At 46.3% G+C, this 21,590-nt stretch overlaps 1 protein-coding gene across 3 annotated transcripts in view; it reads left to right on the top strand.

The window, feature by feature from the left end:
* The window catches only part of LOC142583246 (uncharacterized), a 36,231-nt gene that overhangs the window by 2,504 nt on the left and 12,137 nt on the right, over positions 1–21,590 (top strand). The window contains exons 2-7 of one of the 3 annotated variants that reach the window (XM_075693637.1): positions 306–389; positions 2,150–2,682; positions 5,477–5,789; positions 9,207–9,280; positions 10,039–10,133; positions 14,667–14,932. In XM_075693637.1, the coding sequence (XP_075549752.1) occupies positions 306–389; positions 2,150–2,682; positions 5,477–5,789; positions 9,207–9,280; positions 10,039–10,133; positions 14,667–14,932 (1,365 nt within the window). Of the gene's footprint in view, positions 1–305; positions 390–2,149; positions 2,683–5,446; positions 5,790–9,206; positions 9,281–10,038; positions 10,134–14,666; positions 14,933–21,590 lie in introns of all 3 variants that reach the window. The other 2 variants (XM_075693636.1, XM_075693638.1) reach the window with 2 other exon arrangements.

The raw sequence follows: 21,590 nt of genomic DNA, 5'->3' as shown, positions 1-21,590 counted from the left end.
TGTTCTCAGAAGCATCTGACAAAGACCTCACAACGCGCACTGAAAGAATAGTGTCAGCACTGTGACTTAAACCGACAGGTTTCGATCCGAATGTAGAGCATCTCGTTTCCTCCAGTTTGATACTCCTGCCGTTGCAAAAAGCAGGCACCAAATGTTCATCGAACATGAGGAGTAAAACGGTTTAAGTTTCAATCGAACAGTCGCGTCTTTATAAAGTCAGAATGACAAATTCGTCTAATCGGTCGTGTCATTTTTTTTTCTTCACGAACTTCCCCTCCTGCCGCCGCTCCTTCAACGACGCCTAGAGCGAGATGGCACAACACAAGATGACCCGAAGCATCTGGAGCACCGAGTCGACATTGTTTCCAGCTGGCCCAAGCCTTTGGAAGGTGCGTAACAAATTACTCCTCTGTGCCTTGACTTAAGCTGCTACATGCGGCCTACTTCGACCGCCCAATTTGCTTCACTCACCAGGCACGCTGTCTCTGACGCGGATGTGCGACAGGCGACAGCCGCTGTCACGGACAGTAAGCGGTCGCATCCACGAAAACCGAAGTGGTGGCAAGTGCATTCCTCAATCCTCTTGACGGTTGGGTTCAGGCGCGGCAAACTTCAGTCCGACGCTTCTTAGATTTGCGAGCTGCGGACGGGGTGGAGGAGCCTCGACGCGGCTAATGACATAAGATAAGGTCGAGCGACCTGGCGACTAGGGAGTGCCATGCAATCTAATGGACGGATGCCCTAAAATTGTTGAAGTGAAAAAATACTCAGTGGCCAGCGCTCCTTAAAAGCACCGTTCTGTCCACTGTATACGACGCACGAAACTTATGTCGCTTCCCTGCTCACCGCATCCCATCACTGCCTCCTCGCCGTGTCTTCTTAGAGCGCTGGAGTGTAGAGCCTCTGCATCCATTTTCTGAAGTCACCTGCACTAAACAGGTTTCTTGTGGGCAGCTGGAGCGTGGCTGGATAACTGCTGTATGACAAATCTAAGATTCAGAAATAACGTTTCCAACGACCAGCTCCACTATTAGAGAAACTTGGCGCGGTCCCAATATAGCTAGTTGGCGCGCGTTAATCGCATGCGCAGTTTCACCAACACGCTTGACGCATAGGGAATGTCGCCGAGTATTCTAATTGTATCCGCATCATTCCTGCCTCTACGTTTATTGCACATAATGTAAGCATACGTGCGTGTCGCGCGAGGCCTACTTACATCACCTTCTGCGAAGTACGTGCTCTCACTCTTTCATATTTCGAAACTCATTCTTTCATAACGCGAAAGGAGGCCTACCTCCTTTCGCGATGGTCTTTTTTTTTTTGTAGGGCTAAGGTGAAAACCGTAGCAGTGGCTAGGGTATGCGTGGAAACATTTAACAAACAAGAAGAGGACGACGGAGGACACGAGACACGCGGCGCACCATCTTGGAGCAAGCCAGCCACCAAGCGAGTCGGACGCTTCTTAGTTTTATCGAACGTTGTTCCTCCTGCTAAGGCGTCGATCTCCCTTCGGTATGTTTGTATGTGTTTCAATAGCAGCAGTAGCAAAAGACCGACACAAAACAGACAACGACGAAGATGGGTTGAACGAGACAACTACTAGCGGACAAGCGACGCAGGCGCAACCTACGCACACGTCACCTCCGGTACTGCCGCGGCTTTCGACCTTCATTGCCAATCACGTCTTGTCGCTCCATTTACAAGCCCGTATTGAAATATTTGGTGGGTATGAAACACAGTTTGTCGGTGGGATGTTTGTCCACCTGCCTTTCGCCCGTCATGCAGTGCTTCTCAAATATTGAGCCGCTTTTCTTGAACGCTAAGGCAAGTGGAGAGAAACATACGCCTCGAAGTAGGATTAAGAAAGAAGCGTGTTATGTTTGCAGCTGAAACCATGCAGCTTTTGCAACGCTGTATAAGCCTATCGCAGTTCCTTTTAAAACTGTTAAGTTGTAGTTGCTTCTTCGAAACGAAGCGGAACGGATTCTTTCATTCAACTAAAGAAACAAAACAACGGACGGCCTCACAAGTCTAGATCCACATTAAAGTTCGTTCCGTCAGACTTCCCCATATGATAATGTTCACCACAAAAAAGGTACTTTAATGGTTCGGCTAAGACTGAGTTGAATCTCTTCTTCCTCCTGTTCAGATCGGACCTCGACGTCCCTGGACTTACCGGATCCGTCAAACTACGCGCGCCCTCCGAGCCGCCCTGCCGACCCCCATCGCCACCGGCACGCTCCGGTCAGCGACAGCAGCGCCATTTCCAGGTTCATCAACAAGCTGCAGCGGTCCCTCGAGCGTTCGACGCAGTTCGGAAGCCGCGCCGACTACCACGCCTGCCTGACGCCCAGCGGAAGCAAGGGTTGCTGCACTCCCGTTAGGCTGTGCGTGCTGCCCGTGTTCCTAGACAGTCTGGACATGTTCCTCAAGTACACGTGCGCTATAGACAATGACCACATCGGCGTGTGCTGCCCCGCGGAGTTCGTGGCGAACACGAACATACCTCGGCGACCGGACGGCACCTTCGTCATTTCCACCGTCCTGAGCCCCAGCCCTTCGCGACCGACTAAAAGAACGACGACGCACGTCGGCTCGACGGGAGGCTCGCGGCCCGTGGATCCTGTGTTGCACGAGGAACCGGGTTATCCGGACACTTCGGACCGCGGCGGTACCGACCATGTGAGTTTTGTGACGAGTCACTACTACTCGATGTAGCATTTCGTCGCCACTTCTCCTTATTTCTCTTCGCGACTTTCCCGAACCCTTGATCGCCCCTGTGAAAAGGCATCCCAGAGGCACGCGCCACCCATTCCCGTCTAAACTCTTCCTTATCGTTAATGCCGCTGTAGCTTTGGTTTCGCTAGTGCTTTAAGTATTCCTTGAGGGAGTGGCCATTTTGCCACAAAGAACGCAATATGGCTGAAAATAAAAAAAGAAATAGGCCAGCAAGAGTTTGTGAACCGTATCCTTTTATTCTACACAAAGAGATTCTTGTCGAGGGGAATGAGTGGCGAAGCGCGTTGGTGTCAAAACGAATCATTAAAATTTGCCTGTCGTGCCTGTCAGTCGAAAGCACATTGAATACCAAATTTTGAAAAGTGCTATGGGTTCCACAGCCAACCGGCAGACACAGGAAAGGCCGTATAAATGTAGTCGGAACAATGGGTTTGTGTTCAACGAAGAATAATAGGAAATTTCACAAAGGTACGGCAGTTATTTATTTTTCTACAAAATAGGAGGGGGGGGGGGCGCAGGTTTTATTGAAGTACTGAATGCAGGACGAGTTGGTATTCAAAACTGAAAAAAAAATCGCTTGATAAACAAGAGATGAGAAAACGACTGCTCACTAGCAACTGGGATTTATTGCAGAAACATGAATATCTAGCATAGCTCAAACACATGTAAAAATCTTAAAGATTAGCAGTCAAGTACTCAGTATCTAACTTATGCGGCACCACCATAGAAAGCCACACAACGCACATGTCACTTGACTTGGGAATAAAGAAAGTTTCTGTACTCTACCACGATGTCCAATCTTTTTGTCTCCACAACACCTTCATATCAGACGGCCAAAAGTTGCATTCTTGTTTTCTTGATGAGCAGCTCCTCGTTTACACGAAAATTATGCATGAACCCACCGTTCCATCTGCCGGATTCAGGACGTTCCCGAAGCTTTTATTTTTATTTTTTTTTTTTCAGAGCGCATGAGAAGGCAAGAACAAAGCCAAATCACACATTAAAACTGAAGTAAACAGACATTTTCTTAGTGTCTCAGTGACAAAATCAAAGTAAATCAAGCGACAGTCATCATAGAACAGTTTTTTTCAGCGCTTCCAGAGACATTGAAAACACAGCAGCAGCTACGCTAACGCAATGAGCACACAATAAAAATACAGTATCTGGAAGACTTTTCTCGCTATTTGAAAGAACTCACGCAACATTGACCTCGCACTAGTCGAACCCGCTTCTTTATTAATTCCAAAGCAACTAATCTTTTGTGCAGTAGGCACCTCATTGAATTACAATAATGTAGCTGGAGCGAGAGAAACGAATAAATCTACTGTTCTTGAGTGGGTATCGCGACACCATGTGCTTTAAACGCAAAATTTTTTGTTATGAAAACATTCATTCCGAACTTAGCAACGGAGATGAGCAACGTTCTTCTTGTGGCGCAATTTGTACGATGCAAGTCGCCAACCGTTACGAACACAATGTGGATTGAACGAAGAAATTCAATCTTTGACAGCTACAGAATCCTTCGTGAACCGATATTCGTCAGAAACGAGATCAATAGCTTTTGGAGGCCAGCAGCATCGTTCAGCAGTACTAAGATAGTATTATACGCATGAAAGCACGATGGTTTGTCGACGCATTTGCGTACGGACAAACGGTATTGTTCGAAAGTAACGTTCTGTGCCTCTTTTGTTGTTTGCAACTTCTAATATTTGTTCCGGTCAGAGTTTTAACCATTACCGGCAGTTTCGAGGCAATGTCACGGTGAATTTCTATGATGGTCTGGACAGTTGATGGGAACTTGATTTAAGCACCATCTGACTTCCTAACAATTTATAACATTTCATAACAATTCAGGGCGCTGTGTGTATAAGTTTTTTTTAAACTATTGATGTTCCGTGCGCCCAGACATGAATTTATGCTCCAATGCCTGTAGTTTTGTGTTTATTTTAGAAGTGGACGAATATCAACTTTTTCTAATATGAATAGAATACGACTAGTAAGTCTCTAATATTGAATAGAATATCGAATAGTAAGACACAGACGAATCAACTTACGTCACAAATATTTTTTTTCAGTGTACTTAGGCACAACGACTATACTGAATAGCACAAGAGGGATAACTGTCACAAAGAATCAATTTTAAACCTACGATCGTTAATTGTCATAAAAAACTCATGAATTACCTTTCAAAATTTTTAGAGCCTGGTTGTAAATGAACTACCTAATAATGAATGGCTACTGTATGATTAGCTAAGAATAGTTGTTCTGTAATATTCGTTTAGTATATGAAACTTCAAATATTCGCCCACATGTAGTTTATCTTGCGCATGACATGAATATTACCTGTAATTCTCCACTGCGACGGTTTCCATTATGAAGTGAAGGAAAAACGAACTTTCAATCCAGCCAGATTATCCGCATGCACATTCTCTGAATTGGCCTGCGACGAGTGTCCAGTTTCGCCACCCTTGCTTAATGAAGCAATCTATTTGTCAAAAGAATAAAAACTAGGAAAACAAAAAAAGGCCTAGAAACTGCTTGCGCACTTTCTATTAATTGAATACTTAGGTCGAAAGATGGGAACATTGCAAGCGGATCAATTCAGTGCATCGTAGCAATAGAAGGCGCTTGCGAACCTGTGTGTGCATTTTTATTCTCGGCTACACGGGCACACAAAATCTCTTGTTCTTCTGACGTTAAAATACAGCTGCATCAAACAATTTTCTTGCGGCGAAAGAGGCACGTGGCAGCAACACCAAACAACGGTGGCAGGCCGAGCAGCAATCCCGGTGCCAAGCCGAGCGACTATCCCAGTTCCAAGCCGGGCGACTACCCCGACAGCAAGCCAAGTGGCTACCCCGTCAGCAGGCCGAGCGACTACCCCGACAACAAGCCGAACAGCCGTCCCAGTAACAAACCGCAGGACGGCACCAACACTAACAGGGCCACAACGAGGCGTCCTGCCGGAAGGCCCGGCACGGACCCGCATTCTCCCATGAAGAGGAACGCGACAAAGCCGGAGCCACCAGAGCTACAGGAAATGCGACCGTGTGAGTGTCGTCGAGTACCGAGCAATCTTACTTACCGTATTCACTCCAACACAAGGCGGCACCGAATGTAAGCTGAAGCGCGAAAATCTAAAGGTACTGTGGGAGCCGGCGCGAAGAGGCAGCCGCCGTAGACACGGTTTATTTAGGCCGGCCAACTCAGATGAAGTGCTAGCGTGTTGTTGTTGTTGTTGTTGTGGCCTGTGATGCGTGTGGCTCCTACCCACGATGGGGGATTGGCCAAGAGATGGGTGGATTATTCGAAATTATTATGAAGCATAAATTTCCTAATAGTTATTGAAATAGCATTGAATAGCGCATAATTGCCTGTTAAATAACATCAGGAAGGTAATATTGAATTGGTAATAATTAACTTAAAAGTAAAAACAAAAATAAAGGAAATTAGCAGGGCATTCGTTTAGATTCCATAAGGAATGTTCGGACAGCGAAGCATGCATCCGTGTGGCTAGCGTGTTCTACTCTCGCACAACAGGTACGTGAGCACTCTTCTTCTTCTTCGCCAGCTCTGGGGCGATAGTCGTGCCGCTACAGTTCACTAAATGAAAACAAAGATTCTAACCGAGCAGACCAGACTGACAGCAAAATAAAAACGATTTGCATTCTTACTCAATGGTAGTTCCAAATGACATGACGTTATATAGTCCAAAATGACACGAAAAGCTCATACGACCAACTTAAAATGCTCACTGTCCAAACGCAAGCTCAGTCGCTGTCTCCATAAACATCGGGTTATTTCTTGCCACTTAGTTTTTTTCAAACAAGGTGCCGCTACCCATTGCGTACATTGCCCTTAAAGTGCGCCACTTTTTTAGAAGGTCGCGAGATCAACTTAGGCCCACATACCCTTGGCAGACATCCACGCGCCCACCATCCAACTCGCCACAAGTCTTTATCGGTCCGCACTTGGCCCCACGCGGTACTGGTAAGGATTGCATTCGCTTTCCTAACCGCTCTTATCGTACTGTGATGTAGGTGGAGTTCTTGAACAGATGGCTGACAGCTGTATGACAACGTGCAATTTCGTTCTAGAATCCACGAAGCACACAAATGATTTTTAATACGGCCACAGAATTTGGTCTATGACATTTTATAGAAGTCTCTACCTTTAGTCGAATTAATACCGTAAAAATAACTAACCGAACTTAACGTCTGAATTAACACTTGAGCGCGTGGGGTGTAACTATCAATGGTTTCGGAATAGTTCCTACCACGCGAAGGGGGAGATTCTGTAATGTAGATTGATATTGAAGTACAATGCGCCTTCCGCTTCCATGAGAGTGCAACAGAGATTCGAACCTACCGCCTCAGGTAGAGCAGCGCAGTACCACGAACACTTAACCACCACGATTATGCAAAGCTTGCGCAAGGACTGTTGCCATCAGAATGTGACGCTGACTGATCGCAGTAAGACATGTTTTACGGCCCCAAGTGGACGAACACATCAAATACTATGTTGATTAATTTGCAGCTATAAAATTGAAACAAACAAGCAAATAAACTAAACACAAATACACCCTTGTTCAAAATTGTTGTTGTCACGGTTTTTTTATGGACTACATGCACATATGGAGGATTTCAAATCTGCCGCCGCTTTTTCTTGCTTTCCGTGCCAGTACCTCTGGCATGAGGGTTTTATTACGGCATCTTCTGTAGGTTCTCCTTAGTGAAAGAATTTAATTAGAAACGTATCCTGCCGCAGCCTCCTGATGGAAACGCGATTAAGATATATTCAGACAACGTTACACATAGAGTGGCAATGTCAGAAACAGAAGCCACTAACATAGCGTTGCGCAAATATTTACGTACAATTAGAATGGCAGAAAGACAAAGATGCTTATTTTGATTTAATCTGGAGATGTTATTCTGACTTAGAGCCTTTCATTCTACTTAGGCGAAAACTATAGTGCACAGGGTAATCACACAAGCATACAAAACAACGCATACTCTGACGGATGCCACACCTACACGCTCAACTTATTCACAAAGCCTAAGAAAGGCCTGCAGATATTAAGACTACCGATAAGAACCGTTGCTCCAAGATCGAATCGAGCTGCAGGCATAAAGCAACCGTCGTATACTGTCTCTCAGATAAGTATGGCAGCAGTCATATGGTACATTTTGCATGTCCCTGGAAACGTTACGCACTCAGCGCATAGAGAAGTCCATTTACTGAATCGCGCGCTTATAGTAGTCCTTGTTGGCCACGCTTGGTCTAATGCGATGAGAGCATGCCTGTTCTTCTATATTGGGGCCTCGCGGCAGAGCAAATGCTATACTGATCAGTTTTATAACAATGTTTCTACTGAAAGCTTGTCTCAAACAAGAGCTTGCTAATTTGTTGATGTAGTAATGAGGGTGAGTGGGGTGATGAGCTGCGTCGAATCATTGTCCGCACTCTTCTGTTCAGTGACGGTGAGTGCTGTTAGAACAGTCGTTTTGGTGTAACCGAAAAAATGCTAAGCTATTAGCTTTTCTGTACTCACTATATGAATACTAAACCTCAAAATTTACACATTGATATGAGCGAGGTATTCATTTCTGTGTTGTGATCAGCGCATTTTTATGCCTGAACTACAACTGTGTGTTTGTGCCAAACATTTAGTCGCCTTTATATACTACCCCACTTCCTGCTTTTGCACCTTGCTTGCTTTGCACATCTAGTGAACTACTTCTTTTAACAGAAGGCCCCACTGTGTCCATTGACAAAGACCGTATTTTCTGATGCACTCTTTGCTTGTGAGCTGTCCGTTTCATATAACTGGACTTCGGAGGAGCAATTCACCATTTGTCATTCATAATGTTGCATTTTTGTAACTTTCCTTGCTTTGTTTATATATTTTACTCTGGTCCCATGTATGCTGTACGATCCCGAAATAACTAAGCCAATAAACGAGTTAACCGATATGGTGAACTCCACTAATCTAAAATGGCAGCACGGCAGACTACGCACAGAAATATAACTTGCGCTGTGGAGAAGAACAATCTGTGAAATGGTTTTTTCCCGAATGAGTCAGAGCGAAAAAAAACCCGCAGGGAGAATAACCGACGCAAGCGTTCTTTCAACGAAATAGAATGGCCAGGAAGCGCAAGGGGTGAAAGAATAAAAAAAAGCCCATACAGCATTTGCCGGAACACGCACCACGTAAACAAAGCGCGTCTTTATGATGTAAAACACAACAGACGCATTAGTGGCGGCACTGCTACATTTTCTGGTTTCGAAACAGATACTTCATTTTAAGCGCACATTCAAGTATTGCTCCATCAACGTCTTAGCCGCACTCAAATGCACAGTTATGTTCGCGTCGAAGTAACATTCTCTTTTGTTTATTCAGCGAAGAAAAGCTTAACATAATCGATTTTGCTCAATATCATGACAGCAATTTACTGTGTCGTTTTCAGCATGCGGAATTCCTGTATTTCACAAGAGAATCATCGGTGGGAACGAAGCCAACCCCAACAAATGGGCGTGGATGGTAAGTACGACAAAGAAATTTGGAATTCGCTTGAAGAAGGTGCAGCACGTTGGACAGCGATAGCAATTGAAATATTTGAAATCCGCGCTATGTATCACTTCATTTCGCGACTTCAGCACAACAGGTGTGCAGTGTCACCCATGCCGTCGCGTCAGCCATAGTCTCAGGTACAATGCAAATTTGGAAGAGTGCAATTAAGCCGCTTTCGCGGTCGATAAAGAGCGAATGCAATAGATAAGGCATAAATTTAATCAGAATAAACCGCCTTGTGAGTCGAACCTTATAAGCAAGGGAAGATACACGAGTTCAACGGCGGCAACTGTCTATCGACTGATTCATTCTTTCCTTCATTAATCTGTTCCTTGATTTATTCATTGATTGACAGCGTTTATTGTTACGAAGCAGCAAGTTCGCTATGAGATACGACGTAGATGCTGTTGAATATTTGCGACCTCCGTGCGGCTCCTTAAGATGTCCCTAAAGTGCAGCACACGACCGTTTTCGGCTTCCACCTGCATCGGAATGTGCCCGCCGCCGTCGGGAATCGCACCCGCGACCACGTGATCAGCAGCAGAACAGCCTTTATCACTGAGCCGCAGCGGATTGCCAAGTGCGCCTCTTATTCGAACGGCCGATTATGGGAGATTCGAAGAAAGGGAATTAAGCTGTCTAGATTTCGTAGAACCTTTACAACCTTAACATATTAAATTCATTGTCTCATGAAATAAGCTATGTTTCGATGTTATACGCTGCCACAGGCTGCCCTACTGAGAAGAGAAACAGGTCAGCACTACTGCGGTGGAGCCCTCATCAGCAACAGATACGTCATCACGGCTGCCCACTGCACAGATGGGTAAGTTGCCGGAACTTAGTGTGAAGCTACAGTTCTAAACAGTGTCGGGATCACCGACCTGCTTCTCATATCTTACCGGAAATGTGAATCAGCAGCAACCGCCACGTAACGGCGCCTTGTTGGCTGGTGGTTGCAAGGTGGTCACGTGGTGGTCAGCGCACATCTGAACAAGTGCTGCAAGTCAACGCCGAAAAGGATCAGCAGGCCAACTGCTTCGGGCCACCGCGGCGATCACGTGTGCATGCGGTGCGCGTCACCGCCGGGACCAAAGTTCATTGGCCACCGGACAGTGACGTTTGCAGGGAGCCTGCACAGTTTGTTTATCAGTGTAGAGTTCATATAATGGTGTGCTCAATGTATTGTAATCTGTTAAGTGCGTTTAATATATAAGTGTCTGCTCACGTCAACCCCCGATGCCTCTTTCGGGTGGGGACTATCACGGACTCTGCAAAGAAGTCAAGGCGTTTCAACATGCAATTGCGTGAAAGGGCGGAAACTACGCACAAAGTTTTATACTGCGGCTACTAGTTCCAAAATATAAGCGTGCACCATTAGCGTGGACATGAGAATAAAGGCCATTTCAAGATTCATCTAAAATTTGTTCTTTCAGTTTCATGTGTCGTTGTTCCTTCTGACAAAAACTTTCTTTAATCTAGATTGTCGTCGCGGATTAGATGTATGGCAATGGTCATTATTTTTTCAGCTCGAAGCCTCATCGTACAGCTCTTTTCAACCAACAAGATATTGGTAATTAAAAAAAATTCCAGACGATGAACTTTACTATCTAAATAGCGACACACGTCTTATAGAGTAGGTTATTTATGAGCTACATAAATCTTAATAAATATTCGAACGTTAACATAGACGTCTAACGACGGAAGCGTGTGGTTTATGTGTAGAAAATTAATACAGAATGCAGCACAGACACAAAGAACACAGAGAATCCCCCTTTAGTGCGAGGATAAGGTTTTGCAGTTTCGTAATTGACATTGCCGCAAAGCAATTACTTCTAGCACTGTTCAGTGAGCACACAGACGATTCATTTAGTGCTGACGTTTTAGTGCTGTATCCACGTGGCAAAGGCGTGGCATGCCCGTGTCATCACAACAGAAGCTCGCATAACATCCGCCGTTCTTTCATGACGATTCAGCGCGTGGTAAATATCACGCTCGAATTATTTAAGCTGCGGTAGCCGAGAGCGTTGTAAGCTTTCCTCGCACGTGGTAATGGTTTGGGACGTGTTTCATAATAACGCTCGCACCTGCGGCTCTGGGAAACACACCCTTTCTCACTACATTAACGTTATTCACTCTTTTCTTATCGATAACGAACTCAAACTGGCCACAGGCGTCGTTCATCATTCAAGCCTGCGGCAGCGGTGGAACGGTAGAACCAACGTACGTGGTGGGCAGACTACTGGAGCCCGCTGCTTAACATGGCGTTCCTTGCGTGCCTGGCATGAAAAGAAGCCGTACCGTGATGCGCTTCATATCCGGATGTCTAGCCGACCTGACGCCATTTCGTGACGTTGGCCTTCGTGCAGTCCAGAGTAACACCGGGGAGGGATTGCATATTCAGTTGCCGGCGCGGTGGAAACGGGCTTCAACCCATTTGTTTGCCTCTGGAAGAATGTCAACACGTTCTCCGGCCCTGACCGGCCTTGAAAGGAACACGTATGCGGAAAGCGAGCGAAAAAGGCTTTGGGAGCGAAAAGTAGAAGCTAACAAAAGCAGGAAAATAACGACGCGCAGCCTATTACGCTATTATGAGTGGAAAGGAAACGTTGAGGGTGTCATCGGCAGCCACACAAGGGAGACCCTTCTGATACCGTGTGCGTAGCAGAACACGAGTTGTCCTCGCTGTGAAGGCGTCACTTGGTCTTTCGAGGCGTCATTCGATGAGCAAGACCGACAAAAGTAGGGGATGCACTCTCGAGCTGGTGCTTTAATAACGCCTTCGAAAAGCGTATGTTTACAAGTATGAAGAGGTACTAGGAGTGCCGTACGCTGTATTGTCTGAAGTTTTCCGAATGGTGAATCACAGATGTAATCGACAAAAACACGGATTGCTTTTGTAGTTAGCCATGAGCAGAGAACTGAGCGTTATATTCGTATATTCCAACATTCGCATTCCCAAGTGGCAAGTACAAGGCATGACGAGGTCGCATCTTTTTTTGTGTGTGTGTGTCCATTGACCGGCATTAAAGTGACGCGAGCAGGGGGGGGGGGAGGGGAGGTGAGGGGGCGATGTTCGATTAGTTCGCATGAAAGAAGAATGAGTAAAAGAACAACAAAGAACAACGCACACAGCCATTTGTTTTCTTCGACGAAATGCTGGGAGAGTTGGCGCAAATTCTTTCGACAATTTCGCTGCTGCGAATGGATTAAATTGGCTCGATAAGTCTACCAACGCCGTTTTAATGACTGAAACACTGAAGCAAGGTTAAGGCCAAGCTGTCGCTGTCATCTACTCGAGGCCTACATTGAAAGGGAGCGGTAGATTGGCACTCGCCTCCGCATTCGCACCCTCACCACGACAATCCCCGACACGAATGGCAGGTGCCTGAATGTCCAGAAATGGCGAAACACGCTTACACTGAATTTCGGTGTTTTAAATGCCAAAATCATGATTTGATTATAAGGCACGCCGTGGTGAGGTGACTCTTGATTAATTTTTACCACCAGGGAATATTTAACTCGCCCGCAATGCGCGGGACACGGGCTTTTTTGCATTTCGCCCCCACAGAAACGCGGCTGCCGCGGCCGGGATCTTGTGCTTAGCAGCCCAACACCATAGCCACTAAGCCACCACGGAGGATAAACGCCCTTAAGTTAGAGATGTCCTGCGAATAATACCCGAAATGTCGTTACGCCAGAACTGTTCGAAATAGGTGACGCCAGCTGATCGTGATGTTGACCGTAGTATTAGCGAAGGCCTAAGGCCAACCGCAACCAACGCTTACGGATCAGAAAAGGGATCGAATCAGCAATGCTTTCCTTTCGTCAGTTCTCTTTACAGTTGGCCATCACCTTTGCTTCTAATATTTGAAGCATCAGAGCTTGGTGAAATTTGCTCTTACAAATATTTCTAGCGCTAGAGCTATTTGCGAATACGGGCCCACTTTTCTTATAAAAGGAGCATCAACGTTTATATACGCTTGGCACTTTCCCCACAGCTTTCCTAAAGATCAGGGGGAATCTCTTCACGTGTCTTCGAATTTACGTGATAGTCTTTCCTATTTAGGAGGTCAGGAATCGAGTTCCCAATGCTTTTCGTTCGTAAGTGCCCTGAACCATTTGCCGGCCGCCTTCGCTAACTTTATATCCAAAATGTAGTAAGTTGTTTGTGGACACGTGACACTGATAGACAATTGCAAAAAATTTCTGCATGTTGCAGAGTGAATGGTTGAAAATGGTACGCGATCCGCTATCGATAACTAAGTAAGCCCTCGATTGCGTTGAAACTGGAATCTTTGACACAATTCACAAGCCCTACGTGTTCACACAGTGGTGTCTGCATTATACGATACCGAAATCTCACTTTCTGCTCAGCAGCCTAAATTTACTTACAAGGAAGAAGTATATTTGCAGTTTCACTTGTCTTTTTGTGCCGGCAACATCTTGTGTTCCCCAACGGACAAGTTAAAGCCCGCAACGAAACTTGAGGACTCCTTATAGCATTTTTAAGAGAGACTGGTTTGATGGATGTGTAGTGAAACAACCCAGTGGTATTGTGAGAGACGCTCGGACAGAGAAATTGCAGATCTTGATCGCATGGCTATACCCGCCTGTTGCAACCAATTCACCACCGCCACCATCTTCACATCAACTCGACGTGTAGTATTAGCATATCTTCAACTATAGGCCTCCGTCGTCGCCTTTCTAAATCTGAAAACAGCCACGGTAAAAATTTTTTGAGGTTGCGTGTGCCTTTGTGTGCGGGTGTAAGTGCGCTATTATACGGGCACATTAGACTGCAGTCATATTGAGCGCATTGCAAGGAATATTGCGAAGAATTTCGATTCTCAAGCTCGTGTAAAAAAAGAACATTGATGATTTATTCATGTCCGGGATTTATTTTCACAGTTTCAACTGTACTGTAAAATTAAACCTACTAAGAGATGGCTGCTACAACATTGCTGACAATGTAATCTTGTCAACCGTGCCTAATGTAGGTGAACCTTTACCAACATCTAGTGGTAGCCACGTTTGTTAGAATAGTTCATGCATGTTGTGAGATGCATATGGCGCCAGCCAAATTATAACAGAAAACACCTCGTTCGATGGCTTGGTCCTCAGTAGAATGATTCCAGTAGTCGTTAAACCAGTAATGCAAATCCTAAATGCGATGAGCATCCAAGTTATATTTGAAAGCGTACCTATGCCGCAGGGCAAGCTCTTCGAAGGGTAAAGTGGAAGGACTAGTTATACTAAGCGTTCTGTCGTTCACGGGTAACTTGTGCAATGCCGTCTATCTGCGCCTATACTTCTCGTAAAATTGCTAATTAAAAGCACATTTTATCTTTTCTTGCAGGCTCAAAGCCGCCAACATAACCGTCAGGCTAGGTGCCCACAACATGCAGGAACCATCGGTGAACGTGAAAGATGTTGAGGTGTCCCGCATTCGAGCACACCCCAGCTTCCAAAAGGACACGTTCATGAACGACATTGCAGTACTACGGCTCAAGCGTACCGTCACGTTCAACGAGTACATCCGGCCTGTCTGCCTACCTGAGCGTACCGACCAAAACTACTTTGCAAAGACAGGCATTGTCACCGGCTGGGGAACGCAGACTTTTGGTGAGCACGGTTTCTGGAAAAGACAAGGAGAATGTGTGGGTGTAGATAAGGATGACCACATGCGATAATTTTCTTTTCTCTTAATTTTACTTGCGACAGCAAGTTTTACCTGGTGCTTCTACAGGCTCATCGTGACTCTTGTGCGCGTCATATGGGACTCTGAGATGTTCAATCAATCAAGCATTACTTCGGATAGCCTGCCATATTGAGTGTTTTCACTGGTACGTGTATATTGTCTGAAGTTTCTTGGCGACAGAAGTGTAATTGCGCCGAAGGCAAAATAGATCACAACAGAAACGTGCACCCTACCCCCCCCCCCCCCCCCGAAGAGAAGCTTTCGATAGCGTGCATTGAAATTAGAGTGTACTAGAATACCCCTTGTAGTAAAGCGTACTCTAATTGAAATTTTGGAGACAACAGCCATCATTCAACGAGTGCATGATAGATGGCGCCACAATACCTCGCCACGCCGTACAAAGGCACCTATGCGCACTATAAGCACAATTTCTGCTTCGCGCTGTCGAAGGGGCGATTTAAAATCAAGAGTACTAGCTCTGTTCAGTGGCACTGTGGGCACAAAAGCTGGACTCGTTATCGCGAGTACTTTCACTCGTAGCTTTATGCACGGAGCCTGTAGAGTTTTATCGGCGAATTGGTTTGCAGTTAAGTGTGCAGCAGACTTTGTGTATCGTAATATTACGGATACCATGTCACGGTCCGACATGGTGTCGCCTAACCTGACCGCTTCAGGCAAAACTAACAGCTAGTTTTACCCATTTTCCCCCTCCGCGAGAAGTGAATGTTGTAGATTTTTATTACTTTCGTCTCCTTTCGGCAGCAATGTTCTAGCGTTGTCTTCGCGGTCTTTCGAGATCGGTTCGCGATATCGAAGAACATCAAAGGCTTGTCATGTCATTGACTTGGGTTGGCGTGCCTTCAAGCAGCACACGCCAGCATACGCTCTCCTTCTTCCTTGGCAGCTCGCGCCTTTAATCGACTGAAAAATTGTTTGACGTTGTTAGGAATGGCCGTACGGGGTGACAACGTGCCAGCTATTTCAGCCCGCTGCACGTGTTCCACTCCAACCGGACGGGGCGCACTTCAGAGAACTGCGAATAACCGGCAGCCACGTCGTGCGGGGTCAGTTCAGGGGAGTTCTCGAGGGGAGGTAATTGGCGGAACCTCCCCATGAGCTTTTCGAGACACCAGTCAATGTGCTATACGGCCGCGCCACCCGAGACGGAGCAGAGTTCTTCGAAGCCCCTCTGACGTCGGCTCCGGACCTTTAAACCAGTGTGTGCAACACGTGTACGTGAGCCCGCCTCCTCCTAAAGGGCGGGTCATCTACGGTGACGTCGAACGGTGACGTCGAACGATGACTGGACGAACGTTTCCGTCCGCTTGGAATCAAAGGGGGACCAAGTGCTTATAAGCAGCGATTGCCGGCTGCTAGAGAGTGCTCGTTGTCGTGCTAGAAATGTACTAGTGAGCTGCGTGCTCGTTGTCATGCTCGAAATGTACTCGTGAGCTGTGTGCGCGTAAGCTGTTTGCTGTATGTTAGTCTTGCGGGCTCTATATGGGAGTCACGCTAGACTGTCGATGTATGTCTTGCCTAAGATGTAAATAATGTAAATAAATCCTGTTCACCGAGTTCCTCTCTACGACCGTCAACTCCTTCAAATGGTGGCAGCGGCAAAATCATACGACGAATCTAATAACGTACACCAAAGCACGAACACGTAGTTTTATTAAATGAAGTGACGGCAAATAAGCGCAGTCAGAAATGCATGTCCATCGTACTGGTTCTTTCTTCAAAGTGGATAGCGAGTACACTACAATCACTTGCACCACAGGCACGTTTAGGTCTACAGTCGTGTTTAATACGGACTATAATATGCTCCTTGCGCATGAGGGAACCCCAGCACTCTACGACGGCCCCGACAAACTAAACATTAGTGGAAAAAATTACTCACGTGACATTGGTAATGCGAATAGCAGTAGAGCAATGTTGTGAGAGATTATATTCCTGAAGTCGTATTTGTTTATCACGTGTAGTGGTAACTATCAGACCTCCGTAGATTCGGCTATATGCCAAATACCCCGATATCGTCCCACTTTACTATGGCATTCGCTTGCCAAGGTGATCCATAAGCATGGAGGCATGAAGACGACTGTGTGACGCTGACGCAGTAATGATGGAATGGAGAACAGGAATTGATATCGGTCGAATGACAAAGGCGTATGATTACAACAGCTTGACGACAAAGGGATGTGGGTATTTAAACTATGACGATGGTGTAACGACGATAACATGACGACGTCATGAGGACAATGAGATGACGACTGTATGATGACGATGGAGTTGCGATGATGATATGACGACAACCCAAAGAAGAAGCGGGAATGAAGACGACAGCACGACCAAAGCGGCATGATGACGATGGTATGACGGCGATAGCATCTGTGTGACGATGACCCGACGACGACGGCATAACAACGGTGACATCACCACAATTACATGGCTACAGCATGAGTACAGTAGAATGACGCACAAGGAATGATGTTGATAGATCGACGGAGGTGGTACGACGACGACGAAATGAGCGCAACGGGATGACGATGCTGAAATGAGGAGGATGGTTCCACGCCAACGTGACGATGATGGCATGACGACAAGGGTATGAGAGAATCGTGTGTGTAAGTTAGACTGATAACAATGAGACGACAGTATGACAATGAATGCATGACGACGATGCAGTGACGGCGATGGCATGACAAGGACATGAGGGCAATCGGATTGCGACGAGTGTTTGATGAAAATGGCGTGACGATGACTGTATCACGAAACCTCTATGACGACGACGGCACGACGAGAGTTGGATGATGAAGCTTCAGTGGCGATTACGGCACGACCACGACGGCATTATGACGATGGTTCGACAAGGACGGTGGCATGACAAGGACGGTGGCATTATGACGATGGCATGACAAGGACGGCATAATAACGAGTCAACGACGAAAGTATAATTACTACAGAATAAAGAAAAATATTGATGCTGATAGAGCGAGGAAGCCGGTAGGACGACGAAGGTGTTACTGAAGTAACGGCAATTATAAAACGACAGAGTGACGACGACGGCATGACGACCACTGCGTGACGACAATTACGTGAAGAACACGGGATGATGAAAGTCTGATAAGAAAACTGGAATGTTGACGACGCAACGACCACGACAGCACCACGATCCTGAACAGTGGTCCAAGCTATGAGACAACTTGGACCACTGGGTTGAAGTAGGAGTGACGGCGGAAGCATGACGAGAGTGAGATCACGAAGCTGAAATCAAGGCGATTGAACGACCACGACGACATCACTATGGCAGTGTGTAAACAAATGCATGACGACTGTATGACGAGGATGGGGCGACGACTACGGCATGATGAGTGTCAGATGAAAAAGCTGGAATGATGACAATGCAGCGTCCACGAAGGCATCGCGACCACGCTTGTTATGGGCTTGTAAATGGGCCCAAATAAAATGAAATGATATACTTAGTGACCTATATTAGAAAACATAGGCCACTGAGTCGAGATGGAGAGTAGGACAGCGACAGCATGACGAGAGTAAGATATCACGAAAATGGAATAAGGACAATGGAAAGACCGCGATGCATTACTACCAGGAGCACATACCTAGTGTCCCAAGCATGTAGACAGCTTGGGTCACTGGGTAGGTGTAAAAGCATGGATGGATGGATGGATGGATGGATGGATGGATGGATGGATGGATGGATGGATGGATGGATGGACTGACGGACGGACGGACAGACGGAAGGGCTATAAACGGCTGAACTAGAGAAAAAACACCTTTCGCATTGTTAAGGTTACCGCCAGTTGTTACGGAGGCGGTGTTTTGGCGACTTTCAAAAGCGTTTGCTTGGAGTTCGAACCAGGGTGACCATCAAAGAGGGTTTGGAATGGAAGGCAAGGTGATGTAAACAATAACAAATTTGATATATCATTAGGAGTGAGCAGTGCGCTCCAAGAGAAGAAAAATAGAGAAACAAAAAAAAAGGACAGAGAAGATCTGTCTCCACGTGATGGCGTGCTGGTTTTCTTACACCCTCCACCATTCGGTTAACCTCATCCTTTCTTTCTTGCTGGCATAGCGGGCCTTATCAGGACACGTCGGGTCAACCTACACAGCCCATACATATCACACGGGGTCAACCCATACAGGAGAAACCACTCCCTGACGTAGAGGGCGTGAAGTAGGTCACGTCGGGTCAATCCACACAGAGGAATACGGGGAGAAACCACTCCCTGCCGTAGAGGGAGCGAATGTACGAGAAAGCACAATAGTATTTGCACTGGCACACAATCTCGTCGCACACACCCGGCGGAGAAGTCTTTTCATGTTGACGAGCATCATAATTGGGCACGTCGTGTCTCAGGCATTTGGCATCCCTTCCATTCATTGCCGCACAGCGCGAGCTTTAACAGCATTAATGAACACTGCTCAAATTACTGGCATCTATTAAACCAATTTTTCTTTTGTCGGCACCGCCTTATGGCCTTGCAGTCACTCAAACCACTGGCAGCGTGTTGAGTAGGATGGGTTGTTACCGCGCTTATTGCGTAGACTGAGGCTATTGCCAACCAGGGGGTTTACTTGCACACCTCGTTCTATTTCATTGTATCTACAGGGCATCTCCGAAACGGTATGCCAGTTAGTCGATTAAAAAGTTATTGATCACATCGGTACGACATATTAGGATGTTTCAAAATCTTCCTTCGTCGATACATCGCTTCCAGCGAGATTTCGAGGCATCGAAACCGTCACGGTATAGGTCTCCTCAGGAATGGCCTTTGAGCCTTGGTGCAAGGCTCTCTGACTTTGTCAATTGTCCCGAAATTATGTTCTCTCGCGGGAGTTTTCAAGAACGGAAACAAAAAGATGTCTGGGGAAGCCATGTCAGTATATAAGGGTGGCTGGGGAACCGTTGGCCGCTTTGAATCGGCCAGGAAGCATGCTCACGAGGAAAGCGGTGTGGGCTAGCGCGTTGTCATGGTGAAGTTTCCAATCTCCCGCGATGTCAGGCAGGGCGCGATGAAGCTTTCGTTTGAGTCTCTTGAGCACTTAAACGTAGAATTCAGCATTGAGGGTTGTGCCACGTGGGTTAAACTAATGGTGGACGAGCCCCCTGATGTCAAAGAACAGAATGAGCATGGTCTTGAGCTTCGACTTTTTCCTTGTGGCCTTCTTGGGGCGAGGGGCGCCGAGTTGTGCTACTCGGCCTTTCGAGTTTTTGTTTCGGTGTCTTATTCAAAAACTCAAAGCTCATCACCTAGCTGTGATGAAATTGCCTAAGAAGTAAAGGTCCCTTTCACGCAAGACCCAAAGTTCCTTCTACGTTTCAACTCGCTGCAATTTTTGATCATCCGTTAACATTTCGGACACAGTCTTCGCGCACACTTTTCGCATGTGCAAATGGTTCCTGAAAATATCGAGAACGGTACTTTTTTGAAATATTTACTGTCTGTGTCACTAAACGGACATTTAAACGGCGGTCTGAGCTCAACATATCTCGCACACGTGTCACATTTTCGTCGGTGATGGTCGTTGATGGCAGTCCAACGCGGGCTTCATCGCTGGCCGCTTCACGACCTTCTAGAAAGTCCTTGTGCCGCCGGTAGAATTGACGTTCCGACAAATAGTTATTACCAAAGGTCGTCTTTATCATAGGGAAGGTTTCCACTGCGGACTTGCTGAGTTTCACAGAAAACTTAATGTCAATCCTTTGTTCCAACAAGCGCCGCATTACGGCTTGCATGGGAAATGAAAACGAGTTTCACGGAAAAAGCCTCTCCTCACTCTCCCGACGGTTGCAGACGACCGAGCGACCACGTGTGCGTGAGCAAACTTCCCCCTCCCGCAATCCCAACCGGTCCTAGCACGCTGCGACATATATTCGCTTCACAATATAATCACTGACATTACTCTTCGGACAGACCCTGTATATATAGTACTAAAGAGCCTTAGCTTCTGCACACACCTAGTTTCGTAAAGAACTGAAATAGCCTTATACTCGTGTTTTGCTTGCTTCTCTGTTATGTTTCTTGCATGTGCACAAGTGCCTTACATCAGAGCATATTACTCACTAATTACTAGCTGCAAGTTAGCACTTCAGCCGCTTTACCCACCGCCACAGTACAGTTTCTAGGGCTTTACGCTGTTGATCTCGAAGCCGAGGGTTTGATCCATTCCGCAGCAGCCGTATTTTGGTGAGAGAAGAATGCAAAAATGCTCTTGAACGTTATAAACGCACGTTATAAAGAATACTAGATGCTCAAAATTATTCTGGAGCCTCACAATATGGAGTGCCTCATAATCACATCGTGGTTCTGACACGTAAAACCTCAGAATCTAATTAATTTAATTTCTAGCTACATTGCATTTTTTAACTGTCTATTTCATGGTTGCAACTGCCTCTTCAGTAGTCAGATGTATACCAGCCAGTGAACCTGAACATAAACATGGAATCTCCGACAATCATTCTTTCCCGGGAATCAGTCGACGTGAGCCGTTGTACCTAAAATGTAGCGGCAGTTTATAGTCGATGAAGTTTTTTCTGCCTATATAGCTGTAATGTGTGCT

The sequence above is a fragment of the Dermacentor variabilis genome, chromosome 5 (assembly GCF_050947875.1).
Source record: "Dermacentor variabilis isolate Ectoservices chromosome 5, ASM5094787v1, whole genome shotgun sequence".
Taxonomy (NCBI): domain Eukaryota; kingdom Metazoa; phylum Arthropoda; class Arachnida; order Ixodida; family Ixodidae; genus Dermacentor; species Dermacentor variabilis.
Note: the sequence above shows the minus strand (reverse complement) of the source record. Positions and strands in the feature narration are given on the sequence as shown.